Source organism: Triturus cristatus, chromosome 9 (genome assembly GCF_964204655.1).
Source record: "Triturus cristatus chromosome 9, aTriCri1.1, whole genome shotgun sequence".
Lineage (NCBI taxonomy): Eukaryota > Metazoa > Chordata > Amphibia > Caudata > Salamandridae > Triturus > Triturus cristatus.
The window spans coordinates 807,471,529-807,493,310 of record NC_140592.1 but is presented as its reverse complement, the minus strand read 5'-3'; the positions used below and the strand labels follow the sequence as shown (position 1 = coordinate 807,493,310).

Below are 21,782 nucleotides of genomic sequence, written 5' to 3'. Positions count from 1 at the left end.
GACTTCATCAGAGATGAGGTTCCACGCCACACTTCTCCCTCTCATACAACAAAGAGCACTGCAGTGCATAATAAATAAATATGAACAGGTAACAAATATGAAATATACAAAGTTAAGCATCTGAAGACATGTAAAACAAAGTCATTAAAACAAGAAGCAAATCTTACACAACAAAATCCTTGAAATAAGCAGGTTTCCTGATCTCCCTAACGCTTCTCCTGTGAACTGGGGTAGCACTCCTAGAAGAACCCTGCGAACCTGAATCACAGACCCAACTTACTCCCGGTTGGGAGTTAAAATTTGAGCTGTCAGAAAAAACGTGGTTGTCGTATAACAGCAACCCTACTCTTGTTCCAAATGCGACCATCATGTGTCTTAATGGCATTCTTGAAACATTTGATTACTTGTAACTCTCTAGGGAATTTTTGACCAATCAGCACACCCACTAGGTGCTTTAATTTTGACAAAATCACCCACACCGACTTCAACATTTCTCACACACTTGTGGGAGTCAAGATCTTCTTTCCTCTTGCGTTGAATGGAAATCTCTTTCTCTCTCCATTCACCAGGGGTATTGTCAATGCAGCCTTTGCTCCAGCACGTCTAACCAGGACATACACACGTAGACGGGGGATCTTCCTTTGAACAATTCAAAAGGAGTCTTCCCGGTGGAGCCATGCGGTGAAAAACGATAGCCTAACAGTCTACTTGACAACTCTTTCTTCCAATCCAAACCATTCACTCTTGCTAGTTGAATGCGTTCCTTTAAAGTTTTAATGACTCTCTCAATGGCACCATTAGTCTCTGGGTGATAAAGAGACGATTTTTTGTGAACAATTCCACACCTCTGCAAATACGAGACTGTCTCACGAGAGCAGAATTGTACCCCATTGTCCGTAAGTAGGTACCTGGGAAAACTCTCTCTCTTAAACACACCCTCTAAAAACCTGATCACTGCCGAAGATTAAGTATCCTGCACACATGATACTTCAACCCACCTGGAGTACAAGTCCATCAGGACAATGACATAGGGAGTAGCATGTTCAGTTCTTATGGGCCCCCAAATATCCATCGCAACTTCTTCCCAAGTACGTTTGTGCAGTGTTCTGCATACCATAGACAACTGACTAGTTTTAAGCCCCTTGTCACAGACTATACATTCAACGCAATCTCTTATCAAACACTCAACATCATGATCGAGTGAAGGCCACCAAAAATTTCTCCGAAGCCTCCCTTTAGCCTGAACAATACTCATGTGATCCTCATGGGCTAAATGTAATATTTTACCTCTTAACTTCTCTGGAGGGATTAGTCTTGTGCCTCCTAACAAAAACCCTTTGGCCAAAGCAAGTTCATCCACAATCTTCTCCCATCCTCCTACACAATCCTTTAGCTGGGCTTTACACCTCATTCCCAAACTGATTATATCCCTAATCTTACACAAGGTCACATCATTCTAAAGTTCAGTTAACCACTCCTGTTCACCAATGGATCCTTCAGTCACTTCACACACACACTGACTTCTTCCTCCTCGTCCAGTACTTCGCTACCATCAGGCTGTGAATTTTCAATGTCCACAAGCCTAGATAGGCAGTCAGCAGACTAGTTGCTCGCTCCTGCAACATACGGGATAGTAAAAGACAAGTCTTGCAACCCCACAACCCATCTCCGCATGCGAGATGATATCGAATCAAGTCCCTTCTTGGCGATAACCTCAACTAAGGGTTTATGATCAGTCTGTACGCCAAATTTGATACCCTATAGAAATTGGTAAAATCTCCTAATGGACCAAAACACCGCTAACGACTCGCTCAATTACAGAATAGTTGCGTTCTGCGTCCCTGAGAGTTCTCGAGATGCATGCAATGAGGTTTTCCTTGCCATCTCTTGTTTGAATGAGCAGTGCACCCAACCCTTTTCCGCTTGCATCGCACACACTTTTTGTCACAGATGAAGCCTCAAAGGACTGCAGTGAAGGTGCATTACTCAACTCCTGCTTTACATCTGAGCATTCCTGGGAACATTCAACACCCCACACAAAATCAGTAATTTTTTTTTAACAGTTTCCTCATGTTAAATGTTTTGCTAGCAAAGTCTTTTATGAAACGGCTATAATACTCAACCATTCCCAGAAAAGATGAAAGTTCCTCATTGGTTTTAGGTTCTTTCAGGGCTCCTATTGTGTCCACTAGTTCTTTATTGGGTCTAATCCCTGTAGAAGTAACTTTTTGTATCCTAAATAGCTTACTTCACCGATGCCAAACCTGCACTTCTCAGCTTTTTGTCAAACCTGCCAGTTGAAGCTTCTGTAACGCCTGGCGAACACGCAGGTCGTGCTCTTCAATATCAGATCCAAAAACAATTATGGCCTCTTGATAGCACTTTACTTTTTACGGCTGATCTTTCAAAATGACCGACCTAATCCTCTGAAAGACTGCAGCAGCAGAAATTAAGCCAAATGGCATCCTTTTAAAATGAAAAATGCCAAAAGGAGTAGGAAAGGCGGTCAGATCCTGCGAGCTCTCATGTAATTCGACCTGGTGATAGGCCGACGTAAGATCTAATGTGCTAAATACCTTAGCACCAGTAAAGGTTGTGATCATTTCCTCAATGTTGGGCAACGGGAATCTGTCAACCACTACCTCTTTGTTTAGCGCCCTCAAGTCCACGCAAAGGCGAATGTCTCCATTGCCCTTGCGAGCAACGACAATGGGAGCCAACCAATCTGTAGCTTCAACTCCTTCAATGACCCCACACTCTACCAACCTCTTGAGTTCATTGTCCACTGCCTTTTGCAAATGCATGGGAATCCTTCTTACCTTTGCCCCAACAGGGGTTGCGTGGTCTCTTAGTCTGATCTTGTGTTTGTAACCAACCAACTTGCCAAGTTTGTTTTGGAACACGACATCGAACTCCTTGACAAACTTGTTTTGGTTACATTCAATCTCATCAACTTGTACTTGTGGGGTTTTACTTGGATGCAATCTGACACCCAACTCCTTCCGCTGGCTCCAACCTAAAAGATCATCACCTTTACATGAAACATAAATTTTACCACAAGTGCTTTTCCCACACACACCTATGGTAGCTTCAAAATATCCTAACATTTCAATCCTGCTCCCACCATAGCCTCCAGGTTGTAAGTCTATTTTAGTGAGTGACTTATTACCTGGAAACAACCTCAACAACATTTGCTTAAAGATAATCGTGATGTGAGAACAAGAATCAAATTTCATCAAGGTCTCTTTGCCATCAATGGTAACAACTTCAGAAGGGAATATCTTTTTGGACTCCTTAACTTGTAACACAATCTCCTGACACGGTTCCTTGTTCCCACCCTTGTTGTATCTTTTATGTCTGTTCCTACAACATTTACTGAAATGACCCTTGATACCACAGGAGTTGCAAACCTGGGATAAAGCGGGACAGAATTCATCATTGGCCTTATGGCCTACAAACCCACAGCTGTAGCAAGTACCAATGAGATTCTATTCCCTTATCCTGGCACCTTTGACCTCAGAGGTCTGTTTCGCCTCTGGAACACTTAGAGACTTATCCGCAGTAATCACTGTGACATTTTCTGTTCCTGAATCATGAGAATTATGTACTTCATACCCTGCCTTTAGCTCACCCACACACTTCATCATGTTCTCAACTTGTTTTGCGACAATGAGAACCTCATCAAGAGGTGGCTCATCTTTCATCCAAAGTTCCTCCCGTAATTTGTCACTGTTGCACCGCAGCACAAACTGATCTCTAATCCTCTCTTCTATCACCCCCCCAAATTTGCATTTTGAGCCCAACTTCCTCAAAGCAGTCACAAACTCCTCCACCTACTCATCCTAACCCTGACACCTCAAACTAAAATCTTTCTAACATGGTGCTTACATGTGGCAAATAATGTCGATCTAACTTTGCAATGGCAATTTCATACTCATTAAATCACGTGCTTCAGAGTGCAGGAGCTCAGGTAAATTTTCCAACACGTCCTGGCCCTCCGCCCCCAAACAATGTAAAAGCAATGCATGTTTGCGTTCAGCACTCAAACTAGTGCCACAAACCCGAGCATAATTCCAAAATACTTTTTTCCACTTTGACCCCCCAATTAATGGTTCACCTGGAGAAGACAGAAAAAAGGGTGGATATTTAACGTTTTGCATTTGTATGACTTTCTGAATTCTAAATTGTGCTTGGTGAAATATTGATAAAGTAAGATGCTACTATCATAAAATCTAGTGCAGGATGCCACCACATGTTAACAAAGCTAAACATTTTGAATCATGGATGTGCAATTAGTAATTCCAGAGACAAGGATAATGAATTAATAACAGCCCATTATGAACACGAGAAATAAAAAGGAAGTCTATGTCTCCTGAATATTCCTTGCATCCGACGATTTGGTTGACCTTTTTTTTTTTTGTATGAAAAAACAATGATAAATTCAAGTTTTGACGTTTTTTAACTAGGATTGTAAACCTCCAAAAAAACCTGGAGAGCGAAGAAGACGTTCCTCCGCCATTCCTACATAAGAGGCTGAACTGAGAGGCGGTGCAAACCCAATAAACAAGCCATCACAAACTCTAAAAAAATAAATAAAAAAAAATCAAGCCAGACTAGAGTTGGAGGGCGAATAGCAGTTCCTCCGAACCCAACCGCCTGATCGCTCTAGTTGACAAGTAAAATGAGACAAACCCTTCTTGCGAGCTGACGCATGCGAAGAGCGGCAAAAAAAATGAGTAGCGAGTTAGAGGGCGAATGGTCGTTCCTCCAAACTCCCTTTGCTCAACTTAAGAATGAAAGTGAAACAGCAGGGGCTAGAGGGCGTATAGCCGTTCCTCTGAGCCGAGGGGTAACAAAAGTTCACTTACCTCACAGCGACGTTGGTACCGCTAAGGAAAGCGCGTACCTTACTTCCAACAGCAGCGTTCGGATCTCGCAGGACTGCGCAGACTCCCAAGCAGGGGCAGACTCTCAGAGTCTGAGACACCCCAACAACTTGACTCCCTGGACCAAACCTGAAGAAAAGGAAAGATCGGGTTCCCTTAGGTGAAGAGTCTTGCCAGGAACAACCTCCAGCTCCGTTTTCCAAATTTGACAGCGGTGATACAGAGCTGCCTCTCGCCTTGTTGAGGTGTTTTATAGTGATCTGCACAGCGTGGCTCCAGATCCCGTCCAGCGTCGTCAGAAATTGTGGTGTAGTGGTGAAGGACGACAAGATGCCAGTTCAGGTAAGATGGCAGAGCAACTGTCAACTCTCAGAATTCTCTCACATGAAGGGTCTACTGTAAGAGTTCCGACAGTGACCTCATCAGAGATGAGGTTCCACACCACATCTGTCACACGGATTCTCCATTTATAATCACTTTTTTGGCATGCATCAAAAACGTTTTACTAAATAATGCTGCAGAGAAAGAATTTCTAAAGCTGCACAGTAGTTTATAAAAACCTTTTTTTCCCAAGTTTAAATTTCTTTTATACATTTTATAACACGCCCTGGGCATCAAATGATTGGAATTCCACAACTCTACTTTTTTGAGGAATTCTCGGGAAGCTGTTCGTGTGATGGTGGGTGGTTTCTTAGGCTTCAGTCATTGACCTGGAGCACTACTTTGCTGTCTGTGCTGTGTATGAATATGCCGCAAGGACCTCTAAGCATCTTTTCTAGGTAGCAATATATTGTGTTATTTTTTATTTTAAGGAAGTTGATTTTTTAAATGTAATGGAGGAACTCGTTGTGTCGTTGGGCAGTGGTTAGAGACTCCTGTAGATGCTATAGAAGTCTGGCATCGGATAGTTTCTAGAAGGAAGGAAAATTACAGCTGAGCCACTTCATGGTAAAATGTGTTCCTGAAGGATGAAAAGCACTGGGAAAACTGCTTATCATCTGGCCTAAATCTTGTCATGGTGCCTGAGGGATTTTCCATAATCTGTATTCTATAGCATCTGGTGACCTTTACCAGTACAGTAGCTTTCTGTGGAGAGTCTGTGACGCACCTGGGTCCTCAGGTTCTATTTTTAGGACGTTTGCAGATTTAGCAGCATTTTGTTGTTACATTTGAGCAATTAGATCTCAAATATTAAAAATAGGTGGCTGATCTAGAAAAAGGTTACAAAATGTTTTTACACATTTCGACTGAATCTATTGCAAAATAAAAATGGCATTTACTTCAGACCATTGAACAAGTTCCTCTAGTAACAAATATGTATATTTCCATTTTTTGCAGGATTCTAATGTAAGACCAAGATGGCTAGACCTAACCACAGCAGCTATGTCCTTCAGCAGCTGAACAACCAAAGGGAATGGGGTTTCCTCTGTGACTGCTGCATTGCTATTGACGACATATATTTCCAAGCACACAAGGCTGTTCTTGCTGCTTGCAGCTCCTATTTTAGAATGTTTTTCATGAACCACCAACACACGTCCGCTCCTCTTAAGCTTAGCAACATGCAGATAAATGCAGAATGTTTCGATCTCATCTTGCAGTTTATGTACTTGGGAAAAATTATGACTGCGCCCAAAAATATTGAGGAATTTAAAGTGGCAATTAATTACTTACAACTCTATAATTTACCTGAATGTTTGGAAGATATTAAGGATGGCGAGTTATCGAGTACAAAGAGCTCTGCTTCGGCTTCTGACATCCATGGAAATAAAATGGTATTTGGTGTAAAAATGTATGAAGAGCCAATGCTCCGAAATGGCGAAGAAACTAGCATTCGGCATCCTGAAGCAATTAAATCGGTGAATCCATTACAAGAGAAGAACACTAAGAAAGAGGTTTTACAGGCAGGAAGAAATCATGAACCCCTTCTTGAAGTGTGCAAGAAAAATACTGTGCCCAAATTATCCAACACCAAAGAACGTGTAGCACGTCGCTTTGGAAGAAGCTATACCTGTGATAGCTGTGGATTTGTTTTTAGCTGTGAAAAACTATTAGGTGAGCATGCTTTAACTTGCACCAATAGGCATATGTACCAGGCTGCAAAATCCTACAGCAGTGAAGAAAATGATTCTAGCGAAAAAGACTCTTCAGTTTCTAAGCTGTCACCCAAACAAACCGAAAGATTTAAAATGGAAGCCAGTCAATCTCTTGATAGTTCGTCTTCTGAGGCGCCAGCCATGGGAAGCACCAAGAATGCTACAGGCTTGATGGAAAAGTCAGATGGGGTGGGCAACACATTGATTGAAGGGAACTCAATCATCATTAAAATTGAGACCGATGACAGTCCTGCTGTTGAAATGGAAGACATTAATATTGTCAAAATTTCAGATAAAGATTTCATTGACTCATCTGAAAGTGACGAATTGGATGATGAAACGGATGAGCCCCTTTGCAGTTATTATGTGGAAGAAAATGTTGATGGCAATCAAATTACAGAACATATTTTGAAAGCTCAGCCTCCAATGCCTCTCCATCCCAGAGGAAGAAACTGTATAAAAACTGAAAGATTCAGTAATAGTACAAAAAGCACAGGGCTGGATGTTGAGGAAAACAGAACCTGTGAGCTGTGTGGTCTAACAATAACCGAGGAAGACTTGTCAGCTCATTATTTATCTAAACATATTGAAAATATATGTGCTTGTGGCAAATGTGGCCAAATACTGGTTAAAGGCAGGCAGCTCCAAGAACACGCAGAGAGATGTGGGGCACCCCAAGATCCTATTGTAAATGGATTAGAAAACACTGAAGAAAAAGGTAATTTTGGAGACACCACAGAAGAAACAACCAATATGTTTGTAGAGATGTTGGACGACTTGCATGATGAAAATTTTCAGCAAAATAGTCTTTCAGATAAGCAGACATATAACCATTCTGCCTGTCCTTATGGTTGTCCTAATTGTGGACAGCGCTTTGAAACTGAGAGCCTTGTGCTTGAGCATATGTCTCACTGCCTCGAACATGATCTGTTTAAGAATACGATCATGGAGGAAAATGATAATGATCATCGAAGGAAGCACTTCTGTAACCTCTGCGGTAAAGGATTTTACCAGCGCTGTCACTTGAGGGAACACTTCACGGTTCACACAAAGGAAAAACAATTTGTTTGCCAGACTTGTGGGAAGCAGTTTCTTCGAGAGCGACAGCTACGACTTCATAATGATATGCATAAAGGAATGGCACGATATGTATGTTCTGTGTGTGATCAAGGAAACTTCCGGAAGCATGACCACGTGCGTCACATGATCTGTCATCTCTCTGTTGGTGAGACAATGTGCCAGGTCTGTTTTCAGATATTCCAAACCAACGATCTTCTGGAGAAACACATGGACGTTCATTTGTACACCTGTGGTGTTTGTGGAGCCAAATTTAATTTGAGAAAAGATATGCGGTCTCATTATAATTTAAAGCATTTTAAACGAACATAAATACACAGTTTTAAAATGACAAAAAGCAAAACACCAAAGCTAGAGGGAATAGCACACCTTTTTTGATTTAATTTAATTAAAACCTCTTCTGGGAGATTTTGTATGAGGTGAATGACATTGTTTGAATTTTTCTAAAGTTAATTTCAGCCTTTTTTATCCTTTCAAGGAACACAAGTCTATATCAAAAACCAAAACATATGACGCCATTTGCACCTTGAAGCATTTAAGTGCTATTTTGTACAATTAGTGGGGATTTCATATACATCTGTGAAATGTTTTCACATGCCTTAGAATCTGCTCATAATCAAACACATTTTAATTTGTATTTATATTACTTTGCTAAGTAGATCTAGAACATGACTATCAATTATCTTAGCATCAAAAGTATATTGCACTTCTACCAAAATATATTATATTGCCCTTAGAGAGATTATTTAGGGATGTCCCTTTGTTGTGCCTTTTATGCAGGGGTAAAGATAAATGTAACATTATGCAAATATCTTGCTTTTAAAACTAATTTGAAATCGGAAGAAAGCAAGCCCTCATTCTTCACACTTCTTTCAACCCCAGTTGTGACTGTGAGTTTGTAGCTATCACCTTATAAGATGTCACCAATGTTTCACTTTTGATAAGACAGACTTGTGGGGAATCGCTAGACAATCGTAGATTGCATATAAATATGCAAAAGAATTTCAATCAGTTGTGGGTAGTTGTTAATCGACATAGACATTTTGACTTGGAAGATCCACTTTTCGAGGTTAAGAGTATTTATTATGAATTGGGTAAACAAGTTGATGTACTAGCTACAAATGTAAAACCTAGGAAACATTAGAGAGTTGAAAGGAACACCCAAAAATACCATAATACTCCAAGCAAATTTTGTGCCATACTCATTATGCTTACATTTCTATATAATTCAGTATGCCGAAGTGAAGGCATAACTTCATTAGCGCCAAATGCCAAGTCCTCAAAGAGGGGATACTGAGTTGTGGTTCAAAAAGAACTGGCATGCGAACAAGATTTTACTTGCTCTTAGCCACAAGTAGACTGTTATGAAATGCGAAAAGTAGGCGGCAGATGTCTGTTAGCACTTGTTTACGTTTACCTCTTTGAATGCAATAATGGTGCATATGAACCGTGGAGAGGTACTAGTCAAAGTGATATTATCAGCTCCAGACTATGTAGATCATGAGAGAGGTTTTTCCCTTTAACCTTTGCAAAACACATTACACGTGCCCTGAGTAGACAGTTTTTCTGATAGGTTTTTTTCACTCCTGAATTATTGAAAATAAAAATGTAAAGGTCAAAGACAAACCGCTTGACAGTCTAATGTACCAAAATATAAGTAAGTCAACCACTTATTTCCGAGAAATATATGTATTGCGCATCCATTGGATCGATCAAGACAATGGAGAGTAGGAAACAGAGTACCGAGGTAGTATCTGAGCACATATAATCTGTGTTTTACCGTGTAGAGTCCAATCCGGAAAAGAATAGCATTTGATACAAGTATAGACATCAAGGGCAGGGACTTCAAATGCGTGAAATGAAAAGGGAATGAAAGTATAGAGCAGGTAAAAGGAGATTTCTGTCACATTGGTTACTTGTAGTCAATAGCTCCCTGTGACAATGGAGCTTTTTTCTCTTGTACTGCATGCTTCTAAGGTTGATTGTGCCTAGTGCCTGCAGGGCCTGCATTGGCTCCCGCCATTGGAAAAACATCCTCACTCCCCAGAGCCTACTCATTCGCAGCATCGAAGAAAACAGGAGCATGCATGTTTCCTTCTTCCTGACTCCCTCGCTGTTTTCAGTTAACGTCTGTATATGTATTCAACAATATATCGTTCTTCTCACTGCAACCAACCTGCTGCATTAAAACGCAGCCATTTCTTAAAAGCTTGTAATACAACAACGTCATTGTGCAGAATCCAGTGTTTCACAAGAGTGGTTAATGCGGGTAACAAATGTGGACGCGGTCCTGAGCTCCTAAATGAGGGGGTTTTTTTTGTTTTGTTTTTTGCATCGATAGCTATACTGTTGCTAGCAAGTTTTTTATTTTACTTATTTCTTATTTTTTCTTTTTTACTTGTGTGTGCAATGCGTTTTAGAGTGGCAGTGTGTCTGGACTGTTACACTGCGGATGTCTAAATCTAGGGATTAACCCAGACTGCTCCACTGCCACTTCTGCTTCCAATAAGCACTGTTTCTATGGGAAACTCTATTCTTCTATCTTTGGTTTCCAGAGATGTCTTGTTAATGGCCAAGATGCTGCACCGGAGTCTCAGAATTATTTCTGCACATCTTCTTCTATAAATGAATAGGTTTGTAAAAATGGCACATTTCTGTGGATGCTGTGTAGCCACGGTTCCTATTGATCAGGTGTAGTTGCCTCATGGCTATTGCGTAAAATAGGTTTTGGTGTACTAATGTTCTCCCCACAGAACTTCCTGGCTGCTTTAAAATAGTCATGAATCTCAAATTAAACAGATGCATGTATTATTATTTTTTAGCTGGAAGGAGGTGATGATCCAAGCGGGCATATGGTGGCAATGTTGATTATTGCAATTTTGGAGGGGTTCTTTAAAGTCAAAGAGGAACACCAAGAAATAAATGTGTATTATTATACCTAAGTTTGTGGGTCATTTTGAGGTAAAATGAATGCATCTCTTTGTTGGGCTACTTTCATTACCAATAAGTCTGAAATAAAATAGCAATGACTAACATTTTCATAACTACACGTTGTATAAAAGAATGTTAACAACACTGACAAATATGGTATTACTCTGAATATGCAGACAACCTTTCTTATTCCTGGTTGTGTAGTTTATTTATCATAAATCAGCAATCATTTTCCACAGTGCAAAATTAGTAAATCTTTTACAAGGAACCCTTCCTTTGTAATATGTGGACTGTTAAGTCACACGCATATCAGTATATGTAGGTGAACATCTTGCAGTCATTTAAAACCACCTACAACTTGTATTATCTAAAAACATAGAGCTATTGCGGTCCTCTTCATATTTTGTCTATTCTGTCTTGAGGGTCCATGTTTTTCAGGTTTTGCCACCAGGGAAGGACCGTAGTTTTTCAGTACTTTATAGTGCTTCTTTACTTTTCATTGTTCAGATCTATGGTCCTCTATATTCTTCTTTGCCATGTTTTTCAAACAGAATTATGATGTGTAGTGAAGTTTAAAATTTTGTCTTTAGTCGCTTGGCAAATGTAGCCTTAAGCTGATTAATATGCTTCCTCTAAAAAACATTAACGAAAAGACGAGAACAAATACATACATATTTGTTGTAAATTATACATTTTTGACGGCCAAAACACGAACAATGAGTAGCTGGAACCTAAGAACGAATGAACTGTCGGACAATGTTTGTAGTCTAATCTTGACCAACAGGAATAATATAAGAAATCTGTGTTTCATGAACAATGTCCTCAACGTGCTGTTTTCCTTCTTCTGCTTGCCAGAGATGTAGGATTGTATATTAACAGTGTGAATTTAATACCCAGTCTAGGTGTATTCGGATAGTTTGCGAGTATCTGACTCTGACTACTTTTATTGCTATTTGCACTGTGTGTATTGAGTGCATTTAGATTATTTAATTTGTCATGTAGGGTTCCCAGCAGACAACACTCCACTGTTGCCTCAAATGTTTTATTTAACAACTCCTTCATAAACAGCCTCCCCTTCGACCACTTGGAGGGTACTTCTCAGCACTTCCACCACATGTATAATGGCTCCTTTCATCATACTCTCTACAGCAAAATGGATCCACCCCATGTCCAAGGAAGAAGATCAGGCGATAGAAGTATTTTCAATAAAATATATTCTGGAATCCTATTGTTTTGAGAACATTGAGCATCTTCTGAGAACGTTTCAAGCATGTGTCACGTTGCATGAGATTATTAGTTGATAAAAATCTTGTATAACTTTGTGGATGTGAACATAAAACTGAAACATTTACAAACTAAATTAAGGATTATTGCTCTTATAAATAGCCATGGTCTCTACTGCCCTTCCCTTTGTAACCCTTATGTAGTGTTATAAAGGGATGCTAGGGCGAAAAGCAAAAAACAAATGGCATGCATAATTAGAGAGTCTCTGACAAAACACTTCATTTTCTTTCACCTTTTTCGAATCCGCTGACAGTGAATTGTCAGTTCGGTTATTTTATCGTGGTTCCCTCTTCCTTGGCCTATAATAGGTCAACTAATGACCTGTATTGGCATCTTCTTTGAATTTATTCACTGAATCCAGAACCCGCCACCTATGCATTTATACCAGGCTTCTTTAGATTAAATAGGAAATCTTTGATATTTGTTCTATGACTCGTAATCTAAATATATAGTGGTACATGCTAATTTGCATTTTATACATAAACCCCAGAAAGGCTATCATTTTATTTACTGCAATTCTTTTAAATATTTTATTAATATGAGATCCAGTCTCTAAACCTTTGTCTCTCAAACTGAAATAATAGAAAGCCCTTCGTAAAAGTACCTCTGCTATCCAGTAGTGAACATTTTAGGTGTTCCATTGCTCTGTTTTAGTGCTGGTCACAAGGGTAAGAAAAGTGACTCCATAATGCCTGTCCTGGAATCTTTGTAGGACCATCCATTAAAAAGATTTTTTTTAAACTATTTAAGTTGCTATTCATGGGGTGTTTTTTTTTTTTTTTATTATTCCCATTGCTCCTCAAATTATATAAAGAGCGCATAGAAATTCATGTTTCTCCTGGCACCTTAGCTTGCCACAGGAGGTGCGGTTTAGTCCTCCATTACATAGTTAACACTGCCCAACCGCTTCTCTTTGTCAGAGACTGAGTGTTCCTTGGAAGCAGCATGGTATAATCCGTGTGTTGGCTTTGCCATAGACTACTGAAATACTGAAAAGCTAAGTCTCAAGTCAGGGGAACAGAATTGGGAAAGAGGTACACATGGAAATAAAAATTCAGCATTGGCTGTTTTATAGATTCACGTGCTTTTATTATTCATTGTCAAGATGGGAACCTTTGTTAATCTATGTTAATATAGTGTTAGACATGTATATTTCACCAAAATCGAAACGGACAGACTACACATAGTTTATTCACGTCCTTTTAGGGCATGAACTCTGATATGGTGGAGTGAGACTGATGTGCCGTCTCGCAGAGGCTAGTGCACAGTTGATTAATAGATTGTAAACCTCCCCAAGTGTTTATTTTTCCTCTACTTTTTTACATTTTTTATTTTTTCATCATCACCCCCTTTTTGGAAAAGGTAAGTTGTGTTTTTTCCTTTTCTCTGTGCACTGAGTCAGGTTCCAGCAGACTCTCTCTCAAACATGATTTTTATGATGGGCTGTTTGCGCTGGTTCCACACACTACATATTATTGGCATCAGCTGTCCACTTTGACATTGTCTTTTCAGATGCAGCCAGTGATCCCTGTTCAGCCTTTACTTACCTTTTTAACTTGCCTCAGCCGCTGGCTGCTCTATTTGCTTCTATACGGTCACCAGCTCTGATATTGTTGTAACCCCACTCAGGCTACAGTTTCCGAGCCCCATGGCAAATATCTGCCTGTAATCGCTAGCATTTCCAATCCAAGAAGGCTAAAGGGCAAAGCTCAAATTCAGAGCTTTGCCCTTTCAGCCGCAAGTTGGCTTCTTGAGATTTCACTAAGTGGGTGGCTCTGGCGACAACCAATCCACACATCTGAGTGTATAAGTTTTCCACACTTGGAAGATTGTCTCATCAAAGCTCCTGTGAGGATGGAGATACACTGTTGCGGTGCAGACAACACTCAAATTTCTGAATCGACTCAGACCGACATTGAATACAGAGAAGTCCATAGTTTCTACCACCTAAAATTATTTCCATCTCATGAATGTGGTGAACGAGGTATTGCTTTAGCCTAGAGTATTTAATCAAGTTCATGGGTTACAGCCCACAAGTACAAATACTCTCTGGGCATGATTTAGTTGTGCATCTTTTATTTTCTCACTGTTGCTTGCAAAGGCGGCTCTTACAAGAACAGGTGGATCTCAACTGACGGCAAATTTTCGATCACTCGCACAGCCCTTTTGTATCACTTTGGCTCTCAAACTAGCACTTGTATGGTGAATGCTAGACAAGCGTGTATTAAGGCTTACAAGTTTAGCATTCATACCCTCACTTAACTACAGAAGTCTTCTTGAAGGGATGAGGCTCTCTTTTTCTTAAACTAACTCCAAACCACCTCTGGATCCTGTAGGGGTACCACATAAACCTGTTAAAATTGAGGGTGGCCAGATTTGTGATAAAAGCATCTGAGCCATGCACCCATTATCTAGAAGTCCTGATAATAATAGATGTTATCATCACTCTACGTTACATTGTCACGGAGTGAAGGAAAGCATCGGATGCTACATCATAGTGTTGATTTCTTGGTAGAGCATGTGCCAGACGTGTGGATGGGCACCTTCAGCAGGAAATGTATTGTTTGTCATGTTTCAGAAATAGATTCAAGCCAACTTAATCTAGTGTTTCAGAAGTGAGCAACTCCATTGCAGTACCCCCTTGCAACACCCAAGAACACAAATGACAAATCCTTGCCAACAATTGGTGGTGTTCATGGACTGGAGGAGAAGCCCTTTTTATGTCATGGTCCATACTCTTTACCTTCTCTTTTCTGCCAATTTCCCCATGTCCACGAAGTTCTTTTGCACACCAAATGGGAGCTCCGTTCAATAATTCTGCTTGTTCACTGTTGTCCAGGCTTTGCTGATTTACATACATTTGGGGCCTATAAGTGTATACAGCGCTCCAGTTCAAAGCAAATCTTCTCCTCCAGACGAAAGAGTACAGTTAAGTGCTGCCTCCGTGCAGGCTGCTTCAGGCATATTCTGTGTCTTCAATTATACCTCTCAACTGCCACATAAAGGTGCAAGAACCTGCAGTTGGTTCCACTTATAATGCTTACCAGCTGAAATGCAAAGGAATTTGCGTAAAGCATAATGTCAACGGGCACCAAATGAGCCCTCGAGATCCTACCTTACTTCCTTCAATCAATCGAATCTGGACAATCATATTCTTCAGTGAGAGTACATTGAACAACTATGTGCAGGCACGGTCCCCTACCATACCCCTTTTGTTCTCTTCCGGAAGTGAGGCTTCATGAGGTTGTTGCCTAGTACCTTCCCACTTTGTTCCAAATAACCTCCACTTTGGGAACTTAATGCAGTGTTGTGGGTTCTCATGAGATGCTCATTAACAGCTATTGAAAAGTCCTCTTTGCACATACTTTTGTGGAAAAACGTTTCTTCTTGCATTTATGTAGCCCGACGCGTGGTAGTGATTCAAGCTTTTTCAGAACTGGCACCCTTCGTGTACTTTACAGACGACAAAGACATGCTAACCACAAACCCACGCTCCATTCTAAAGGCGTTTTTCTTTCCATCTCACAACCGCTAAAACAGTTTTTTGCAGGCACGCCCTTACAGATATGTAGAAGCTGCAACATGGTCATCCACTAACTTGCTTGCAAAGCATTACTGCCTAATCCCCACGTGTTTCCAGACACGAGGTTTCCAGTCAGAACGTGGAAGGTCGCATATAGTTTAAAAGGTTAATTCAACCACATTTTCTTCAATAATAATAGGCCAAGGTTATTGGAAGTCAGATCTGCAGTCTCTAGGCTTTATTTCGTAGCTGATATATGGGTGCGTAGGATGCTGTTGAGGGAGGGTTGTATTGTTTTGGTTGTAGGGATCAACAACGTATTGACATTTATTAGGTTGTCGTGGTGTAACCCCATGCCAGAACCACAAAACTGTTTTTTTCCTTGCTGCTCCCTAAAATAAATATATTAAACACACCTTTCTAGTTTTCTATGCGATAATCCTGTTGCAATAACTGTGTTTTTTTTAATCATTAATCTAGCAGTTGAACAAGTGTTTTTAAAAAATATATATTGCATTGTTTAGGTCTCACGCATTAAGAGCCTTTGTAATAGGACTTTTTGGTTAACCGTATCCTCCGGCGAAGACACAATATTACAGGCGCTAGTAATGTCAAGAGAGAACTCTTATTTCTGTTATGAGATTGTCTGTTTTGGAGTAGACGGCGGTGAATTCCAGATTTTCGTTCTAGGACTCATGTGGGTTGCCAGAAGTAATCTGGTTGGGGACATATTCCTGTATTGTTACATGAGACGATCTCAGTCTATCCGCAGTACACCAGAGAGCTGAAGATGTACAGGTTCGTCATGCATATAAAGACAATCCAGTGTGCCAAGGAAGGTGGAAGTCTTTGATGTCCACTGGGAAGCCGTATTCTGGGTAGGGACTATCATTTCACGATTTGACTTTACATTGAGGAGGTCAGAGTTAAGACTTTCTGGACAAACAAGGAGGTGAAGATGTCTGTCAGTTTGGTTCTTAAAAATGTGTCCGGTTTGTGACGAGAGGTGTAGTGATTGATTCGTTCCCTTTATTTGAAGAGGGATAGTGTGAAAAAGAAAGGGTGTGGGGATTCAAACTCCTCCATCATCATAAATGTATTTTGAAAAGATTCCATAGAATTGTCAATCTAAAAAAAAAAAAAAAGCCCAGCTAAATTATGCTCTACAAATTATAAAATAACTCATCCAGCGTTTTATGATTGTTACTTCATATGTACATGTGCCTTATATGAATATTCACCAATCAGTAAACATCTCAAACTGTCGCCTCAAACCAATAAATATATTAATTTAAAATGCAATTTTCATATAGAAAAGTCTACACATAACCCTCATGCTATTTTACAGAAAATGGAGTTTGAATTCTTTTAACATCGTCCTCAGGTGCTTTTTCCTTGGCTCGGCATATGAAGTACAAAGAAATGAACTTATTCTTACACCTACCATCACAGTTAGGTGAACTCTGTTAATTCTGCTTTGCAGTAAAACTGCTTACCGTAAGTGCCTATCCTAACTTCATGTGTATAGCTCGTTCATACAGTCAAATAGCCCAATCGAGGAATTTTTTTAACACTTTTTCTCATTGTACTGTCATGTATTCTGGATCTGATGACGATGTAATCCTTTCTTATTGATTTCTAATCTTAACCTGTTGCCAGAATCTACCCTTTAGAATTACTTCATCTTCTCTATTTGTTTCATGCAGGTCATACCATAGATGAACTTAAATTAAAATCTTCTGTTGTGGTGTAAACAGTGTACCAAGTGCAAGGGCCTGGCTGTAGGGAACTGCTGCTGCCTTTGGGTACAGTGCTGGTGGGCTCAGGTGCTTAGGAGTCCCAGAGTCGGATTGGGACCAAAAATTGGCCCGGGAGCCCAAAGAAATGTGGCCTGCATTTGTGGATCGTGACCTTTCGCAAAGTATTGTTTGGTTGTACTGGAACTAATTTTGGGGGAAATTTGTGATGCGTGAATCAATTTACAGCTTGTGAGGGCAGGAACATTGGTCAAGTCTGGAAACTCCACCATTCCACTGCAGCTCATTCATAGCTATCCTGCAGATTATCTTTAGGTCTATGAATCTCCTTCAACCTTGCTCACCCACAGATGCTTGAGTCCACTCCCTGCCAGTAGTATGCCCTTAAGCTTCTGCTCATTCATGGGAATTCTCTGTCCGTTTGCCAACAGGTCCTCAAAGTATCATGTTTGCTTGTAGGTCTGGCTTCTATTTACGTTCAAGAAACTTTGTGTCCTGCTTATCCTAAGATATTGAGGCTCTTTCTCATCATCGCTGGGTCCCAAACGACCTGTTTTCCCCTCACAATCCTTAGGCTCATTACTACTCTCAGGTCCCCGAGTATCCTACACAGACTCACATCCCAACTCGTGATAGGGCGGTCAGACCGCTGGTGCGGCAGTGGCTGGACTGCCACAGCTGCACCACCACGCTTCTGAGCATGTGAAGAAAGTAATTTTAGATGAAACCAAGACAAAATGTCTCTTATCTGACATTGGGCAACGAAATCTTAATGCGTTTGCTTCAACACCAACACTGCTGTTTCGTTTCCTGGTATATTTAGGCTATGTGGCTCAGGCAGGAGAGCACAGGAAGAGTTCAAACAATGGACCTTGGAAAGTCAATATGGTCTTTGCTCAGTCTCTGCATTGATCTGATTCTGTCGCGGGCGCTAGGCTCAGCAACACTATTGGGCTCTCCACCCTCCTGCCATCTTAATGTAAAGTAGCACAAGAGCGGAGCATGCTACAGTAACAAAGCTCCCTCCAGCACGGTATATTTTATGCTATAAATGATATGTGAAGGGAGGGGCACAACTAGAGTTGCTTAGTGGAGGTGGCAGAATAACGGGTGCTCTGGGGGAAGGGGATTAGGAGGGCAAACAGTACATGGGTAGGGGAGCAAAAAGTTGCTTTGGAGGGAGGAGCTGGATGATGAGTGGCACCTCGGGGTGAGGACAGAACAACGGCTGCTGCAGGAGGACAAGTGGCACCAGGGCAGGGGGATTAGAAAGAGTTGCTGAGAGGAGCATGAAAAACATTGCCAGATAGATGGACCGGAACATTGACTTACCAGCATACATGTTTTCACCACCTTGCTGGAGTTCTCCGCGTTCACAGGAGGAGAGAAAGGAAGACATCTCTCCAACCAGCCATCGTTATATTTACCATTCAGCAGGACAGGATCAATAAAAGGAATATTGAGCCTGGGTTTTCTATTTAGAGCTTGCTAAAGGTACTAATTTCGTTTTTTTTATTGCTTTTATTTTGCAAATAACAATGTTCTGGATGCTCTGAGCAGGAGATTTATTACCAAATTAATTTCTTTCCATTTTTGGCTTACAAACGTTAAGCAGTGTGCAAGAAAGAGCACATTTTGTAAAGTGTCCTCTGAATCACAAGTTCCTAGTTAACCCCCAATTCTGAGACGTACAAATAAAGACTCTTCAGAAACTCTGTGCCTTATGCACTTTTCAAAAATACATGTTTCCTTCATACCCATGTTAGATTTTACCACATGAATTGCTGCATGGTCAGTTCAGGATGAAAAATCATTATAATTTGCAGCTCAATTGGCTTATGGGTATCGCATGTTTGTAGACGACCCACAAACAATGAATATTCCTGCGAACAAAAGGGTCTGATTGACTTAACGGTACATTACTTTTATAAATCTGACATTGGAGCAAAAATTACAAATAAAAAAAGTCACCAGTTGCTGTTTTTTTCAATGTATTTAATTATTTCTGATTTTAACAATTAGTTTCGTTGGGAAAAGCATGAGCAATCTACATAAATAACCCTGTGCTGAATTCAGAATTTTGTGTAGCTGTCAGAAATGTCTACATTCCTGGTTTTACTCATTGATTACTCACCTGTTTCCACCACAAATTAAGAGCAAGTATGTTACAATCACAAAAATAGGGCGAATCAGACAAATCCAAGAACTGTGGTTAAAAATTGGTTTTCTTTTACAAATCTTCTTGTTCCTGAAAGCTGGGATTTGTCATAGAAAAATATATGCTTTCTTGTACAGCCCTTTTCCCCCACATTTTTCTATATTTTAGCTATTTTCTTGTTGCTTCTCTGGGAATCCACATACCCTGGGTCCCTTTAGAACGCAAATTTGGCCTGTGCCCCAAACATCAAAGAAGGACTCCGCACTGGGGTGAGTAAAGCCTCCGCAAATAACGTGATAAAATCACGAATAGCAGGTCAGTATTGCGGAATATAAACATACTTTACTCCAGATGTATCTAAGAAGTGAGAAAAAGGCTACCATACAGGAAAATATTACTTCTTTGAGTGCAGAGTTTGAAGCCTACATAGAACCTTCACCCATCAAATGAGACAAGCAGTATGCAGATGTGGTTAAATATACCTTGGACATTTGTTTTGAGCAGGGAAGTACCAACACCATCAAAATTAAATCCTAAGGCTGATCTCTTCCGCAATAAGGCGAGCATCCACCCCACCAGTCAAATCTCTCGACCAATGGCATCAAAGTGAATAACTGCAGACTTCAGCTTCTCATGCACAAATAAAACAGAATCCAACAAGCTTTGTATTATTGATGTACCCTGCTCACTTGTGCGGCCATAGATGTTAGGAGACTTCCGCCAATGAGAACTATTAGGCACACCTGCTTCAGTGAAATGACAGGGAGGTGAAGTGTCAGAGACCTTCAAGCCCTGCCCCTTGCACCAACTAGTTCAACGTACCCTTGTAATAAACTGCAAAACATGATCAAACACTCAATGCAACTTGTTTATTCACTCTCTATGGCAGCAATTGTTATTTGCCTTGTTTCATTCTTTTAGGGGCACTAATAATATTCTCATTCGAGGGAATAATATACTTCTCCACAGCCTGTTCCTGGACACCTGAGTTTGAGCGCAGTACTTGGTTTGGGGCTCATCCCCATGTAGAATAAACGTCAAAACAGAGCTTTTTAAAAACAAGCATTTGCAATGCAATGGGTCTCGCTATTACGCGAGTTTAAGCTATTAGCAATGTAAATGACAATGCCTATTATCTATATTTTAAAAACGAAAACAAACATAAAAGGCATTGTTATTTGCAATGTCAATAGCTCAAACTTGCGTAAATGCGAGACCTATTGCATTGCAAATGCTTGAGGGGCATTGCTTTGGGCTCCCTTACAAATAAATGACGCGCAAAGCAAGAATTCTGGGCACAAATGTTTTGTAGACTGTTTTTTCACTTTGACGCACAATTACGTAACGAGCGGAAACAGCGTTCTCCCCAGGATTTTGCACTGGCAATTTTCTAATGCTCCTGCATGGTCAAATTGCGCAGGTAAAACAGTGTAGAAGTGATGCCGTTAGCAAAAACCAGATGCAGAGCTCATGTTCACAACTTATCCAACATTAAACCTCCAAAAATTGCAAGAGTATTTCACCGGGCAGATGTTGCAGCCATCGTCATTGTGGCACTCGGAAATAGTTTATTCATTTACACACATTTCAGTCAAGGCGCTACAGTCATGCAGAAACAAACCTCATCAGCCCAGCTTTATTTTGTGAAGGGGAACCCAAGTTGGAAGCAAGCTTCTCTGTGATGGTGAACGTCCCTTTGCATCACAGACCATCTTTGCAAGAACAATAGAGTCCATTCTTCTTGTAAAGATGGGCTCTGATGCCAAGGGACGTACACCACTGAAAAGACGTTTCAGAGCTTTCATTTTTATTTTGTAAGTTTCATGAACAAATTAGCGATGTTGCATGCTACCAACAGAAGCCTTTGATGAAAATAACTGCAGAATATAACTGTTGTCGCGAAACACCATAATCGCAAGAGCTAAATAATAGTGGCATTAGTAATTTCATATAAATATATTAAAAAATCAAAACAAAAACGTGCTGTATCACAAAAGGAAATTTACTCGCGTTATTATCACCTCGATTTCAAGCATCACACAGTAATGCCTAGCCTTCCCTAGAAAAAGAAAA

General features: G+C 40.4%; 1 protein-coding gene across 1 annotated transcript in view; it reads left to right on the top strand.

Annotated features, from left to right (window-relative positions):
• ZBTB1 (zinc finger and BTB domain containing 1) overlaps positions 1-11,100 on the top strand; it is a 44,158-nt gene extending 33,058 nt beyond the window's left edge. Inside the window, exon 2 of the mRNA XM_085626212.1 lies at positions 6,225-11,100. Within this exon, the coding sequence (XP_085482338.1) occupies positions 6,245-8,368 (2,124 nt within the window). The 5' untranslated portion in view covers positions 6,225-6,244 and the 3' untranslated portion in view covers positions 8,369-11,100. The remainder of the gene's footprint in view (positions 1-6,224) is intronic.
• Positions 11,101-21,782: the final 10,682 nt, after the last annotated feature.